Raw genomic sequence first — 15,492 nt, forward strand, 5'->3', positions numbered from 1 at the left:
GGTCATCTGCTGGTCATGGCCAACCTAACTATCAATTTTCCTGACACTAGGCCCAAGCGTTCTTGAGTTATTGCCTGGAAACCATTTTACTGTTCCTGGTCACTGTGACCTTGACCTTTGACATACTGACCTCAAAATCAATAGGGGTCACCTGCTCATCATGACCAACCTCCCTATCAACTTTCGTGATCCTAGGCCTAAGCGTTCTTGAGTTATCATCCGGAAACTGTTTTACTGTTCAGGGTCACTGTGACCTTGACCTTTAACATACTGACCTCAAAATCAATAGGGGTCATCTGCTGGTGATGACCAACCTCCCTATCAACTTTCATGATCCTAGGCCCAAGTGTTCTTGAGTTATCATCCGGAAACCGTTTTACTATTCAGGGTCACTGTGACCTTGACCTTTGACATACAGACCTCAAAATCAATAGGGGTCATCTACTGGTGATGACCAACCTCCCTATCAACTTTCATGATCCTAGGCCCAAGCATTCTTGAGTTATCATCCGGAAACGGATAGGTCTACATTCCGACCGACCGACCGACAGACCGACCGACCGACATCTGCAAAACAATATACCCCTCCTTTTTCAAAGGGGGGCATAAAAAAGTTACTAAAAATAAGCTATTTATAGTAACGTAAAAGGGAAGTAATTAAAAAAAAATAAAAATATTGTAAGTAAACAAAAGAAGGATCTGCCAAATAAATCCGCTGACAAAAATGAAATTTCAGATCGGTATCTTCATTAGTTACAGAGATATAACCATTTTAATTTGAAATAAAGGGAGGTAATTTGACATAAAATCAGTCCATAGTTATCTACCCTGACTGTCTCAGTCCAACTAATAATAATAATGAAATTTCAAATGAGTCCTATAAGTACTTACTGATATAAATCCATTTTGATTACATACTGTACCATTTCCAGTTATCTGAGCTAACAGTAATCTGTATGAGCTCTGTGAGACACTGTAACATTTCCAGTTTCCAGAGCTAACAGTAACTGTATGAGCTCAGTGAGGTACTGTACTATTTTCAGTTACCTAAGCTAACAGTAATCCATTAGAGCTTACAATTTCAACTCACCTGAGGTGAAAGTAATCCACTCCAGTACAGTGAGATACTGAGACCTATACTTGTCCTTCTGTTCTGGTGTAGATTCTATCACATGTACCAACAGACACTCAATTTTATGGTTTTCATCTTTGGAGAACTCCACAGCATCAATCAACAAACATGGCGTCTTCTCTTCTGGCAATGTTCGTGAAATCAAACACTGAAACAGCATTTTATACATGACTGAACAAACAAAGTAGTATGTAATATTGTTAAAACAGAACACCCAATCATAAGTTATGAGACACAGGCTAAAAACTATGCAACACAAAGCTAAAGCAATATCTACAAGCTAAAGCTAAGAAAATACTGTAAATCAATTATACATTTTAAGGAGTAAATAAAGTTACAGACTTTTTTTATTTAAGGTCGTTAGGATCATAATTCTGTCTAAATGAATATAACAATCAGTCCTGCTTCATTTATTGTTTGTTGCACTTTTTGGTATACAAGCAAATGTCAGAGATTATGAATATATATAAGATATTTTAGCATGTAACAGTGGATAACTTTTGTTGCACTTGAAAACTGTTTGAGTAGTTTCTTCAAACAATGATTTTTAATGGTGATAATAAAATGTTGTTTTTTTTAACATTATTAAAAGACAGGGGGTCATTAATAAAAAATTTGAGCAGCATGAATGTTCAATATTTTATGACAAACAATCTATTATTAGGGAACATGAGAAAAGGGACCTCAGGGGTCAAAAACCTCAATTATCTATACAAGTTTAGCTTGGTAAAGTGCTTAAAAGAAATTAGCTTTTAAAACTATCTTAATGTCCCTTTTTACAAGTTGCTAAATGTTTTGTTAAACCTTTACCTTCCAAGTTACTGTGCCATTTTCTTGTCTGTTACCAGTGCTGACAACAAAAACTTGACCAGATCCATCGCAAACGACAGCTAGATCAGCAGACAGGAAATGGAGTCTGGCATTACATCTACCTGGCACCAGTTGCTGGTTACTGGCATCTGGTATTGTATAAACAATAGGCCCACAGTCAACTGACATATCCTACAATAAGAAATGGCACTTATTTCATGTTAGATTCAGTGTAAGATAAAAATGAAGCAAACAGAATAAGACTCAAAATGTAACGTTCCTAAATTTTCCAAGCTTATTCAAGAGTTTACACAAATAGTTCAATCTTAATCGATATAAAAAATAAAATGAAAAAAAAGATGAAATTTTTATCCTTTTTTCACTTAGAAGTTTTATGTCCAGAAATAAATATACATATCTGAACATCACACCTGCACTGCTTTTTCCAAGAAAGTTGGCTTAAGGATCAGGACAGAATCATGCATTCTTCACAACCGATTATGTTTTAAAGGCACTGACCTCCAGATCGTACGACAACAAAAAAAAGGAGATTTTTTTCAGAGATCAGAAAATGATTGCTATATTTCTTAAGAAGGCCTTGAAACTTAGTTACTGACTGTCATATTATAAATTATGGAAACATTTAAGAATTAGTTGGTTTCACTACTTTTTTCCATTCAAAATTGAAAATTGTAATGGTGTGAGGAGGTATTAAACTGCCTTAATTATAAAGCTTTATATTTAATGACCATGAAATACCTATTCCTTTGTGGTGTGTTAGTCTAGACTGGAGGAAAATGTTTATTGCCATGACGAACCGAGTTCAATTCCTGACTAGAGTATGTGTCTTTTTTCTGTTATTTTTTAAGATAGTTCAGACAAATTAAGAGCTGTCCAATGCTCGACTATTCGAATTATTGTCCCAGAAGCATGAAAATATTACCCTTAATGTTAAAACATCTATAGAATTTCAATCCAGTATCTGCATTAGTTTTGGAGATAGTAACTTGCATGCAAAACAAAACGTTTCAAAGCTATATGCCTTTAAATGATAGCCATAACTATGTACTTGCATGCAAAACTAAAACCAAGGTGTGATGCCAACACCAGGGTGAGTAGAATAGCTAGACTTTTCTTCGAATAGTCGAGCTAAAAACTCATGACGTTCTAATGTTCATAATATAACCAAACTTCAAATTTAAAGTAAAATCATTTTTTATAGCCAAATTGTGTAGTTCAGTGCCTTTAAAGTATAAACCAAACATAAATTACTTACATGTCCAACTGCTCTTCTAATGTTCCAGTCATTATCTATCAAATACACTGTATTTGTGTTCCATGGATCTTTAACCAGATGGTTGTATATACCAAACAGTTTGGCATGGTGGTAAGAAAACTGTTCATCTGTGAGAGTTACACTGTAAGTACCTGGAAATAATAAAACATTTAAGCCATAATAGCTGTTTTTTGTTGAAAATTTTGTACTGATATATCAACAGACAAAAACGATATGATGGCTCCACAAATGTAAAATAATGAAGTGACATTTCCAGGATAATACTGGATTGTGAATACTTTTACCCTTGCAAAACTGAAGCAAAGATATTTCTTTTCATCGGAGTACAAATTTAACTGTCAGTGACTTTAAATCTTATGCTTAGAGAGTATCCGTTTAGACATGGGATTTTTTCTTCATAACCTGACTCTGGTAAACAGAGTCTATCCCCACCTGAAAAAGTATGTTTTTTCCCCATACTATTGGAAAAATTCCCCAAATTCAGTTGATATTTTTAATAGTGAAAGTATCGTATTCGTGAATGACATCAGAAAACTGTCTAATATGTGGAATGAGGATATATTGAAGTTATATTCGGAGATTTTCGTACAGTTTTGTACTTGACAATATTCATCATACCTTTTATGTACGAAAGTAAACGGCAAAAATGTTGCACAATTGATGAATGTATACAAAGAAAATCAACAAAAGAATTGCATCTGCATGCAAAAGGGTGAACATCTTGTTCAAACACCAAAAACAAGTGTTCCAATCAGCCTCAGGTGATCAACAGGTTTTTCCCCAGATTTATATCTTACAATGCATTTTCCCCATTTTATCAGAAAAAAATCCCTACAGTTAAACGTCAAAAAAAACTTTGATGGGAAAAATTTTAATGTAAAGTATTATAATATAGGTTGGTACACGTGGTTCAAAACAGATGCCGCCCTTGCCTGAAATAATGCAATTTGAAATTTGTCACATGCATATACAAATGTATGCACCTTAATCTAAGTAATACTTTTATAGGACATAGTAAAATGTAAAATGTCAGGAATTATTTACCCCAGCCTGATAGCTTCCTCGTGTGGAAGAATTCTACTTCCCATGCAAGGTTTCGAACTCAAGACTGTGTTGGCAGGTGATTTGAAGTCACTTAGTCAGTAACCTCATATTCATAAGGAAGGGTCTAGCCGTCCGGTAACGGACGCCTAGCCTGCGTTCTCGCTGTCCTCTTACTGGACGGCTAGAAAATCCTCAGGGGACTTTTTAGCCATCCGGTAATTGATTTCTTAGTGAATAAGTAATGATTTTACGTAGTTTTAACTGTTATTTACTTAATATATGAATCCTTATCTGTAAACAAAATATTGTGTGAAAACATACCAAAATATATTTTTCATCGTCTCGAGTAGATTACTGATTTCTTTTGAAATAATAAAACATTGATCACCGATGAGTGACCAATGTGCAGTTGCCTACAATGTTGACCTGGCAGTAAAGCGTCAGAAGAAGCCTGACCCTTACGTCTATCGATATAAAAAAGGTGATATCGACAGTATCAAAGATGATATGTGTAAATTTAAAGATGAATATTTATCTAGTGATCATCTCTAAAACTCAGTAGATCACAACTGGAACTTATTCAAGAACAAATTAAGCAAATCAAGGAGGGATCACATACCCCAGAAAAAGATTACATCTCGTTGGAATCTCCCCTAGTTCACGTAAGAAATAAGGCATCTTTGTCAAAGGAAGAAACAAGCATGGAAACTTGATCATCATAACCGTAAGAGTCATTATTGGAAAAGATACATCCAGTTAAGCAAAAAAGTTAAAGACTCCACTGAAAGTGCTCATCATGACTATTTTGACAATATACAGAACGCTAGTGTAACTGAAAACCCTAAAAAGTTCTATTCATATATCAAACAGAAGAAATCAGGTCAGAACAACATCCCAGTACTCAAACAAAACAACAACATCTTGAGTGAACCAACAGACAAAGCCAATGCTTTGAATAACCAATACACTTCAGAGCTTACTGGAGAGCCTGACGATAAAATTCCTGCATTAGATGGTGACCCAACACCACCATTGTCCGATATAAACTTTACAACACCTGGCATTGAGAAATTACTTTTGAACTTAAATCCATCAAAGGCATCCAGTCCAGACCTTCTTCCGACTCGTGTACTGAAGATGGTGGCCAAGGAAATAGCACCGTTACTCTCTGTCATATTTCAACAGTCGTACGACACTGGCCAAGTACCTGCAGACTGGCAGAATGCTAACGTGACAGCAGTCTACAAAAAGGGTGATAAGACCAACCCTGCAAACTATCGGCCTGTGTCATTAACGTGCATCTTGTGTAAGACCATGGAGCACATAGTATTCAGTAGCATTATGAACCACATTGACAAAAATGACACACTGGTATCCTTTAAGCATGGTTTTCAATCTAACCATTTATACGAGACTCAACTCCTTAACACCGTGGAGGACTTATCTCGTAGACTTGATCATAGGAAAACCACTGACACTCTTATATTGGACTTTAGAAGGCTTCTACACAAGATACGTCATTATGGAGTCACTGGGACCACAAACAGATCCTCATCCTCTGATGCGCCAGTTATCTCAAGGGTTCCTCAGGGCACAGTGTTAGAGTCTCTGATGTTTCTACTTTATGTAAACGACATAGCTAATAAAGTATCACCCCTGACAGTTATTAAGTTATTTGCTGATGACTGTTTGCTGTACCGAACCATCAACAGTATTAGTGATATGTTAAAACTTCAGCAAGATCTGGATTCTCTGGTCAAATGGTCTCACACCTGGTTCATGAACTTTAACGTGGCTAAATGTCATCTAGTAGATGATCTACTGAAGATTACGTGGAAACATTATATTGGAACTATTTATTTATTTATTTGGGTTTTACGGCGCACCAACACAGTATAGGTTACAAAACAAGAGCTGTCACAGGAGACAGCGCGCTTGACTATTTCGATGCTGGATAGTGAAACTGGGCACATCTGAGGAAACTAGAGCTGTCACTGGAGTGTTTAATGACTCCAACTGTGGATGAAGATATTGCACTATAGCCTGAGTCTATGTCAAAAATATCAACTTAAAGTAATAAGAGAGGTAAAGATAAAATGTATCAACACACTATATAAGTATATCCTAAGCAAAAAGGGGCATAATTCATTAAATATTGGTGCCAGAGTTATGCACCTTGTGTCATATGGTGTGGGTGATGATGTTGAACAACTATTTTAAGTTTGAATCAAATCCATTCAGTAATAACAGAGACAGAGTGAAAGTGCATCAAAACTTTAACCTAAAATTCTAAGTAAAAGGGGGGGAATAATTAATGAAATATTGGTGCCAGAGTTATGCATGCGTCATATGGTGTGGGTGATGATGTTTAACAACTATTTTAAGTTTGAATCAAATCCATTCAGTAATAACAGAGACAGAGAGAAAGTGCATCAAAACTTTAACCTAAAATTCTAAGTAAAAAGAGGAAATAATTCATGAAAAATTGGTCCCAGAGTTATGCACATTGTGTCATATGATAAGGGTAATGATGTTGAACAATTGTTTAAGTTTGAATCAGATCCATTCAGTAATAACAGAGATAGAGTGAAAGTGCATAAAACTTTAACCTGAAATTCTAAGTAAAAAGGGGAATTATTCATGAATAATTGTGCCAGAGTTATGCATCTTGTGTCATATGATGTGGGTGATGATGCTGAACAACTATTTTAAGTTTGAATCAAATCCATTCAGTAATAACAGAGGTAGAGTGAAAGTGCACCAAAACTTTAACCTGAAATTCTAAGTAAAAAGGGGGAATAATTCATGAAAAAATGGTGCCAGAGTTATGCACCTTGTGTCATATGATGTGGGTGATGATGTTGAACAACTATTTTAAGTTTGAATCAAATCCATTCTGTAATAACAGAGATAGAGTGAAAGTGCATCAAAACTTTAACCTGAAAATCTAAGTGAAAAGGGGGGATAATTCATGAAATATTGGTGCCAGAGTTATGGCCCTTATGTCAGATGATGTGGATGATGATTAGGAATAAGTATTTCAAGTTTGAATCAAATCCATCAAGTAATTACAGAGATAAGTTGAAACAAGAGGACCATGATGGTCCTGAATCACTCACCTCTTCCCACATGACCCAGTTTTGAGTATGATATCGTTTTTTCTATTATTTGACATAGTGACCTAGTTTTTGAGCTCATGTGACCCAGTTTTGAACTTGACCTAGATATTATCAAGATAAAAATTCTGACAAATTTTCATGAAGATCCATTGAAAAATATGGTCTCTAGAGAGGTCACAAGGTTTTTCTATTATTTGACCTATTGACCTAGTTTTCGAAGGTACGTGACCCTGTTTTGAATTTTAACTAGATATCATCAAGGTGAACATATTCACTAATTTTCATGAAGATCTCATGAAAAATATGGCCTCTAGAGAGGTCACAAGGTTTTTCTATTTTTATATCTACTGGCCTAGTTTTTGACCGCACGTGACCCAGTTTCGAAACTGACCTAGATATCATCAAGGTGAACATTCAGATCAATTTTCATGAAGATCCATTGAAAAATATGGCCTCTAGAGAGGTCAAACGATTTTAATAATTTTAGACCTACTGACCTAGTTTTTGACCGCAGTTGACCCAGTTTCAAACTTGACCTATATATCATCAAGATAAACATTCAGACCAACTTTCATACAGATCCCATGAAAAATATGGCCTCTAGAGAGGTCACAACGTTTTTTCATTATTTGACCTACTGACCTATTTTTTGAAGGCACGTGACCCACTTTCGAACTTGATCTAGATATCATCAAGATGAACATTCTGACCAATTTTTATGGAGATCCATTCACAAGTACGGCCTCTAGAGAGGTCACAAGGTTTTTCTATTTTTAAACCTACTGACCTAGTTTTTGACCGCACATGACCCTGTTTCAAACTTGACCTAGATATCATCAAGGTGAACATTCAGACCAACTTTCATACAGATCCCATGAAAAATATGGCCTTTAGAGAGGTCACAAGGTTTTTCTATTATTTGACCTACTGACCTAGTTTTTGATGACATGTGACCCACTTTCGAATTTGACCTAGATATCATCAAGGTGAACATTCTGACCAATTTTCATGAAGATCTCATGAAATATATGGCCTCTAGAGAGGTCACAAGGTTTTTCTATTTTTAGACCTACTGACCTAGTTTTTGATCGCACGTGACCCAGTTTCGAACTTGACCTAGATATCATCAAGATGAACATTCAGACAAACTTTCATACAGATCCCATGAAAAATATGGCCTTTAGAGAGGTCACAAGGTTTTTCTATTATTTGACCTACTGACCTTGTTTTTGAAGGCACGTGACCCAGTTTCGAACTTGACCTAGATATCATCAAGGTGAACGTTCTGACCAATTTTCATGAAGATCTTTGAAATATATGGCCTCTAGAGAGGTCACAAGGTTTTTCTATTTTTAGACCTACTGACCTAGTTTTTGAAGGCACATGACCCAGTTTCGAACTTGACCTAGATATCATCAAGGTGAACATTCTGACCAATTTTCATGAAGATCTTGTGAAATATATGGCCTCTAGAGAGGTCACAAGGTTTTTCTATTTTTAGACCTACTGACCTAGTTTTTGAAGGCACGTGACCCAGTTTTGAACTTGACCTAGATATCATCAAGATGAACATTCTGACCAACTTTCATAAAAATCCCACAAAAAATGTGACCTCTAGAGTGGTCACAAGCAAAAGTTTACGGAAGCACGCACGCACGGACGACAGACGCCCCGCGATCACAAAAGCTCACCTTGTCACTTTGTGACAGGTGAGCTAAAAAGAGAAAGTGCACCAAAACTTTAACCAAGGTGGGGATGCGGAAAGACACTGACGCCGGGGCGAGTAGGATAGCTCTCCTTATACTTCGTATAATCGAGCTAAAAATGTATATGGCGCCAAACAGAACTACAAATTGAAACTAGCTATAACATCAAAGGCAGCATCCTCCAGAAGGTAGATTCCCATCCCTTCTCGGAGTTGAACTTACCTCAGATCTTACATGTACCTGGAAACACCACATAAACAATTATCCTCGCAGCGCTAACAAAATACTCAACCTTTTAAGACAACATGATCTCTACAATTGCAACCTGGAAGTGAAATAGAAAGCATTTACATCTCTTGTTCCACCACATCTCAAAGTTCAATGCAGGGGTGCCCGTTTTGTTACTGGAAATTATTCTTACACAGACAGCGTTACATCTATGCTGAACGACCTCAACTGGCCTCCTCTCATACAACGCAGGCAGCAAAAATGACTGACTACTTTCTACAAGGCAGTTAACAACAAGTCTCCTGTTATCATCCCGGAGTACCTCCAACGTCCTGTCTGCCATGTTACTAGAAAACACAGCCAAGCCTACACTGAACTCCGTGCAAACTATGAGCAGCACAAGAACAGCTTCCTGCCCCGTACTAACCGTGAGTGGAATGCCCTTCAGCCAGACCTCATGCAAGCCACATCTGCAGATGACTTCAGTCACTGCCTGCACCGCCTAGACACTACAAGGTTTGTTTTCTGTTTTTAACTTATACATAGAAGCTTTTAACCATTGTGAAGCAGTCACTTGCCTGCGATGTGAAAGCCCTTGGCAGTACAAGCATAGAAGTTCATTTTATTGGCTGAATAATGCAGTAATTTATTCAAGACAATTAAAAGTAAATCTTTAGTATGCATTCATACAAAATTTTGTTTGCAGATAAGAAATAATGCAGTGATTTATTCAAGACAATTAAAAGTAAATCTTTAGCATGCATTCATACAAAATTTTGTTTGCAGATAAGTATCGATATCTTTTGTAAATAACAGGTACAGTGATTTTTTCTCAAAATTGTGAATTGGTCCAGTACTAATAAAATTGTGAAAATTAGCGTCGTTTTTCTCAAAATAGTGAAATTTCCCCCTTTATTGTGAATTGTTTAATACTTTGTGAATCAGAATGTTTAACGATTGAATATGAATGTATCAGTGTAAAAAGACACTCAGGTATTTAAAACTTAAATTCATACATTTATCCAAAATATAATGAGGACACCTTTTAAATGATCTGTACTTGATTTGTACCTAAATAGCAGGGTGTTTGGTAGGTTCTGAAACTTAAGAGGTATTGACTCTCAGGGTCAAAATAAGATTTTCAAGAGTCAAGATCAGCTTTTCAGAGGGTCAAGCAATACTTCAAATTCTAACACTTTATGGCCATCATCAACAAATTGATAATGATGTTCTGTTATAAATGCAACTTCCACAGACTTTATCTAAAACAATTATGTTAGTCATTACAGGATTTTTTTAAGAATTCTAAATTTAGTTGTCTTAACTTGCACATTGCCTAAATGTGGGTGGGGTTTGGTGCCTTTGCAGGTTTTATTCTCGAAACATGTTTCAAAATAAGAGCTGCTTTTGCAGCAGTTCTCATATTTTTATCAAATAAAGGTTTTTATTGGCTTTTTATTCAGATTGTCCTATAAAATCTTGTAAGAGATGATAAAAAATCAAGATCGCGAAAACGGATGACAAATATGGAAAACGAAAGTAAACATTTAAAATTCTTGATAAAATACCTGTTTTAAATGTCATCGTTTCACCATACCTATTCAATACTTATGACGTCTGTTTATGTAAAGCATTTCATTTGATTTTGCCCAAGCAATGATAATAAATTTGCGTAACGGCTGACCAGCTTATATAATGGTATCATGCACACAAAATAATTATTTCAATTATTCAATTTGTTGTTCTATTCAGTAGATAAGATCATTTTTATTTTAAATCGGCAAAACATAAGCTGTATACTGCTTAAATTAACAAGTGGTACAAACACTGTAATCTAAGGCTGCATTGTTTATCAATTAACTTTTACACATTGACGATGACAACGTGTCAGTCGGCGTGTGCTGTGATTGACATCTGTCAGTAGCTAATTAACATACAACGCTCCGCCAACTACCATACTTCCGCTTGTGCCGGCAAACAATATTGAAATTCACTTGGCTTTTGATTGACAAGGGGCAGAACTTTCGAACTCAAAATGCATCAAAGATAATTACCGCGAGTCAAGCAGACACACAGGGCATATTATAAACGTGTCAAATACTATTTTTTCTCGATTTTCGCAGGTAAAAACCGGACCCTCGGATCAACTGAACGCACAATTAACGGTTTTCTACTATTTTAGAGGCTTTTACACCAATTGTGAATGTGTCCGGACCCAATCTGAAAATTGTGAAAGACCGCCTACAATTGTGAACTGGTCCGATATTCGGTACACTTATATAAGGAAAAGAATCCCTGAGGTATCATTACTTATTCATTAGGAATTCCATTACTGGCTGGCTAGAAAATCTCCTGAGGATTTTCTAGCCGTCTGATAAATGGACGGCAAGAACGCAGGCTAGGCGTCTGGTGACCGGATGGCTAGACACTTCATATAAACACAAGGCAATTTCAGTGATAAATATTGAAATCTTGCGATGTGGAAGTAGTTTTAAAGTCGCAAAAACAGATTCAGGGCCTCCGCTGTCGATCGCCAATGTCACCATTTGCGAAAATTTCAAGAATTTGGCGCTAAATTTTTCGAAATGGCGAAAATAAGTGGTGCATAATTTTTTTCGTCATTTGTCTTTTTCGTAATGATATAAGCGGTCCAAGAATTGGTTCCCAATATACGTGTTAACCTAGGCGCTAGTAGTGAATAAAATCGATAACCAGTCTAGGCGGTGTATTTGACAATTCGGCTATTGATGTTGGTTGACTCTTTGAGAAGATAATTGTGCAATAACGTGTGAATTGATAGCTAATCAGTAATCAAAACATCTGCCAGTTTGTATGTTTGAACTCTGCTGAAAATTCACCAAAATTATTGCCGATTACGGTGCACAGCATGTGTTGCGATTTTTAAAAAAAGATCGACATGTTTGTGGCATGCAGTTGTATGACTGATGAATCTTTTTTTTTTTTTTTTTACAAGTACAAAAGATACATTTAATTTGTTACGTTTTGCAAATATATTAGATAATTATGTAATTCCTCAGTTTTCTTAAATAATTCTAATGATGGATCCAAATACAAAATCACAACAGCTTCAATTTGTATACTGGACCTGATTAATTTCATTGAAATGTTCAGAAACTGGAAGATAACACTTGCTACCATGGCTTCTAAAAACAAGAGCTGTCTCCATAGGATGACACATGCCCCCGATGGCACTTTGAATGAACAGACCTTTAAAGTCCAAGTGCCTCCTTGACCTTTGACCTACGGACCTGGGTCTTGCGCGCGACACGTCGTCTTACTGTGGTACACATTCATGCCAAGTTATTTGAAAATCCATCCATGGATGACAAAGATATGGACCGGACACGCCCATCAATGCACTATCATGAAAAATGACCTTTAACGTCTAAGTGTGACCTTGACCTTTGAGCTACGGACCTGGGTCTTGCGCGCGACAGGTCGTCTTACTGTGGTACACATTCATGCCAAGTTATTTGAAAATCCATCCATGGATGACAAAGATATGGACCGGACACGCCCATCAATGCACTATCATGAAAAATGACCTTTAACGTCTAAGTGTGACCTTGACCTTTGAGCTACGGACCTGGGTCTTGCACGCGACATGTCGTCTTACTGTGGTACACATTCATGCCAAGTTCTTTGAAAATCCATCCATGGATGACAAAGACATGGACTGGACACGAAAATTGCGGACAGACCGACAGACGGTTCAAAAACTATATGCCTCTCTTCGGGGGCATAAAAACTTTAGATGAGTGTTCAACTCGACCTTTTAAAATAGCAAAAATTCCAAATTTTCCTATCCGAAAATAAATGAGTCCTTGAAAATTGGTAATTCATGGATAGAAATGATTCTAAAACTAAGGAAATGATTTGTGTCATTTGTATCCAGGTAAAAATTGATTTCACTTCTACAATAATCTAATACACTTTGTTATTATTCTTAATGTAATTATTTACAATATTTTATTTCCCTATGCATACACAGAGTGGCTCAGAACTTTGGCTCAAAAGTGGCTCCAACTTTTTCTAATTGGCGAAAAGGTTGGCGGCAAGTATGAAAACCCAGAGGAGGCCCTGAGATTCTACAATTTTACAAACCACTTATCACTTGTGTAGCATAATCACACAGTTTATCCAAAGTTAAAATGTATCCTTCAAAGTTTGGATTAATCATGTTTCTGTTCGAGTTCAACTTTAGGTAGTCCAAAATATTAGACGTGTACATGCTCATTTTACCTTCAACATTCATTATTTTATTATTTTACATTTTATTTTCAATCTGCATTGTAACGTCTAAAAGGGCCCTAATCAGTAGAATGTAGCATTTTCTCACACATAAAATATACGATATACGCAGGTTTAAACAGTCCAGCCTACCGTTATTTATCATATTCTAGTAATATATCGTTTAAATTTACCTTTAAAATCCCTCATATCCAATATATGTCAATTGTGTACAGTTTTCAATACACATTCCGCCATTTTTCAAGCATATTCAGCAGGTTATAATATATTTAGAATCGACTTAGACGAAAACAATTTTCCACGTGAACTATTTGCCAATTGATCTAGAGGGAAAATATTTCGTCTAAAATTGATTCTCAAAATAAACTGTGTTTACACAACATTCGGAATAGACCGGCAATGTTGCACACCATAATACAGATACACGGCGATACATACAGTGGAAAGAAACAACTCGATATTTATATATGAAAAGTAACTTTTATTTTGTAATTATTCACATGTGCAGTTGAAAAAAGGATTATTTTCGGTGTAAGTAGTGTTCTTTCACTTCTGATTGGGTTATGTTGTTCATAATTTGAAGATTACAGGCGACAAGAAGTGTGTTCGCTTCTCACTACATGTTATAAATGGCGATCCGATAAGACCTGACATAACCGATAGACGTCAAAGTGTTAAAATATGTTATCAGGCTGGTAACATTGCCTGATCGGGCTTATGACACAAAAAGTAATATTTCTTGAAAAATAATGAAGATATTTCTTTCAAACTTGGTCCATTTGTTAAGCATAACAAATGATACAAATTAGAATAAAAATAACTTGGTTGCCTTCAGTTTTGGTAGAATTATTTCCCCTTTTCAGATTTTTATGATGCATAATCTTTGAAGTCCAAAAAAACAATGTTCTAATGCTAAGTTTAAAACAAAAAAGGGTTAAATGGCTTTCTAATGCTCTAAATTATTGCGCTAGTACATGAATGTAAACATTTTACTCTGCTTTCACTTACAACATTATAGAGAAATGTTAGTCCTAAAAAAGTTGCTCATACATCTGCACTAGAAACAAAGTATTTACCCTAAATATATAGAATAAAGGTATTGGCGCACAAGTTTGGAGCACTAGAAAGCCATTGATCCCTTTTCTGTTTTAAACATTGCATTAAAACATAATATTTTTTGACTTCAAAAATTATGCATCATAAAAATCTGAAAAAGGGAAGTAATTCTAACTAAACTGAAGGCAACAAAGTTATTTCTATCTTGATAAGCATTATATGTAATGCTTAATAAATGGACCAAGTTTGAAAGAAATATCTTCATTATTTGTCAAGAAATATTACTTTTTGTGTCATAAGCCCGATCGGGCAATGTTACCAGCCTGGTTATGTCAGGTCTTATTGATAGGACTAAACTTTAAGGAGATCACCATAGCTGCTCTTTCATTCCTGTCAATGTCTAAGAATTTATCAACGCTTTAAACAAGAGTCAATGAACATTTGCGTCAAATAGTATGACGTGGAAGTAATTCCCGTTTCGCGAAAGCGTCAAATATTGTGACGTGGAAGCAATTCTTGTGTCGCGAAAATATATTACAAAGCAGTCCATTTTTAGCATGTTGGGAATGGTCTTTGAAAAACAACGAGTCAACATACCATTATCAACTTGTGTACTATATATAGGTAGTTTATCCAAAGATAGCTTGTATCCTTCAAAGTTTGGATTAATTAAATTTCTTTTTGCTTTCAATTCGATGGAGGTCGCCATTTTTGCAACCTTGACCTTTCCAGCTTTCGACGAAAAAATAAATACGAGTAAAGTGTGCACATTTGTAAACAGGAATTTGATATTTCATTTAATATTAATTAAATTATTCAACTTATTGT

At 35.8% G+C, this 15,492-nt stretch overlaps 1 protein-coding gene across 3 annotated transcripts in view; it reads right to left on the bottom strand.

Moving 5' to 3' along the window:
• Nucleotides 1-15,416, bottom strand: part of LOC123550543 (nudC domain-containing protein 1-like) — a 112,561-nt gene extending 97,145 nt beyond the window's left edge. Inside the window, exons 1-4 of one of the 3 annotated variants that reach the window (XM_053545671.1) lie at nucleotides 15,262-15,416; nucleotides 3,219-3,370; nucleotides 1,943-2,134; nucleotides 1,091-1,280 (exon numbers count right to left, since the gene is read on the bottom strand). In XM_053545671.1, coding sequence (XP_053401646.1) covers nucleotides 1,091-1,280; nucleotides 1,943-2,134; nucleotides 3,219-3,370; nucleotides 15,262-15,373 — 646 coding nt within the window. In that variant the 5' untranslated portion in view covers nucleotides 15,374-15,416. Of the gene's footprint in view, nucleotides 1-1,090; nucleotides 1,281-1,942; nucleotides 2,135-3,218; nucleotides 3,371-4,283; nucleotides 4,420-13,781; nucleotides 14,048-15,261 lie in introns of those variants that run through there. The other 2 variants (XM_053545673.1, XM_053545674.1) reach the window with 2 other exon arrangements.
• Nucleotides 15,417-15,492: the final 76 nt, after the last annotated feature.

The sequence above is a fragment of the Mercenaria mercenaria genome, chromosome 6 (assembly GCF_021730395.1).
Source record: "Mercenaria mercenaria strain notata chromosome 6, MADL_Memer_1, whole genome shotgun sequence".
NCBI classification, from domain to species: domain Eukaryota; kingdom Metazoa; phylum Mollusca; class Bivalvia; order Venerida; family Veneridae; genus Mercenaria; species Mercenaria mercenaria.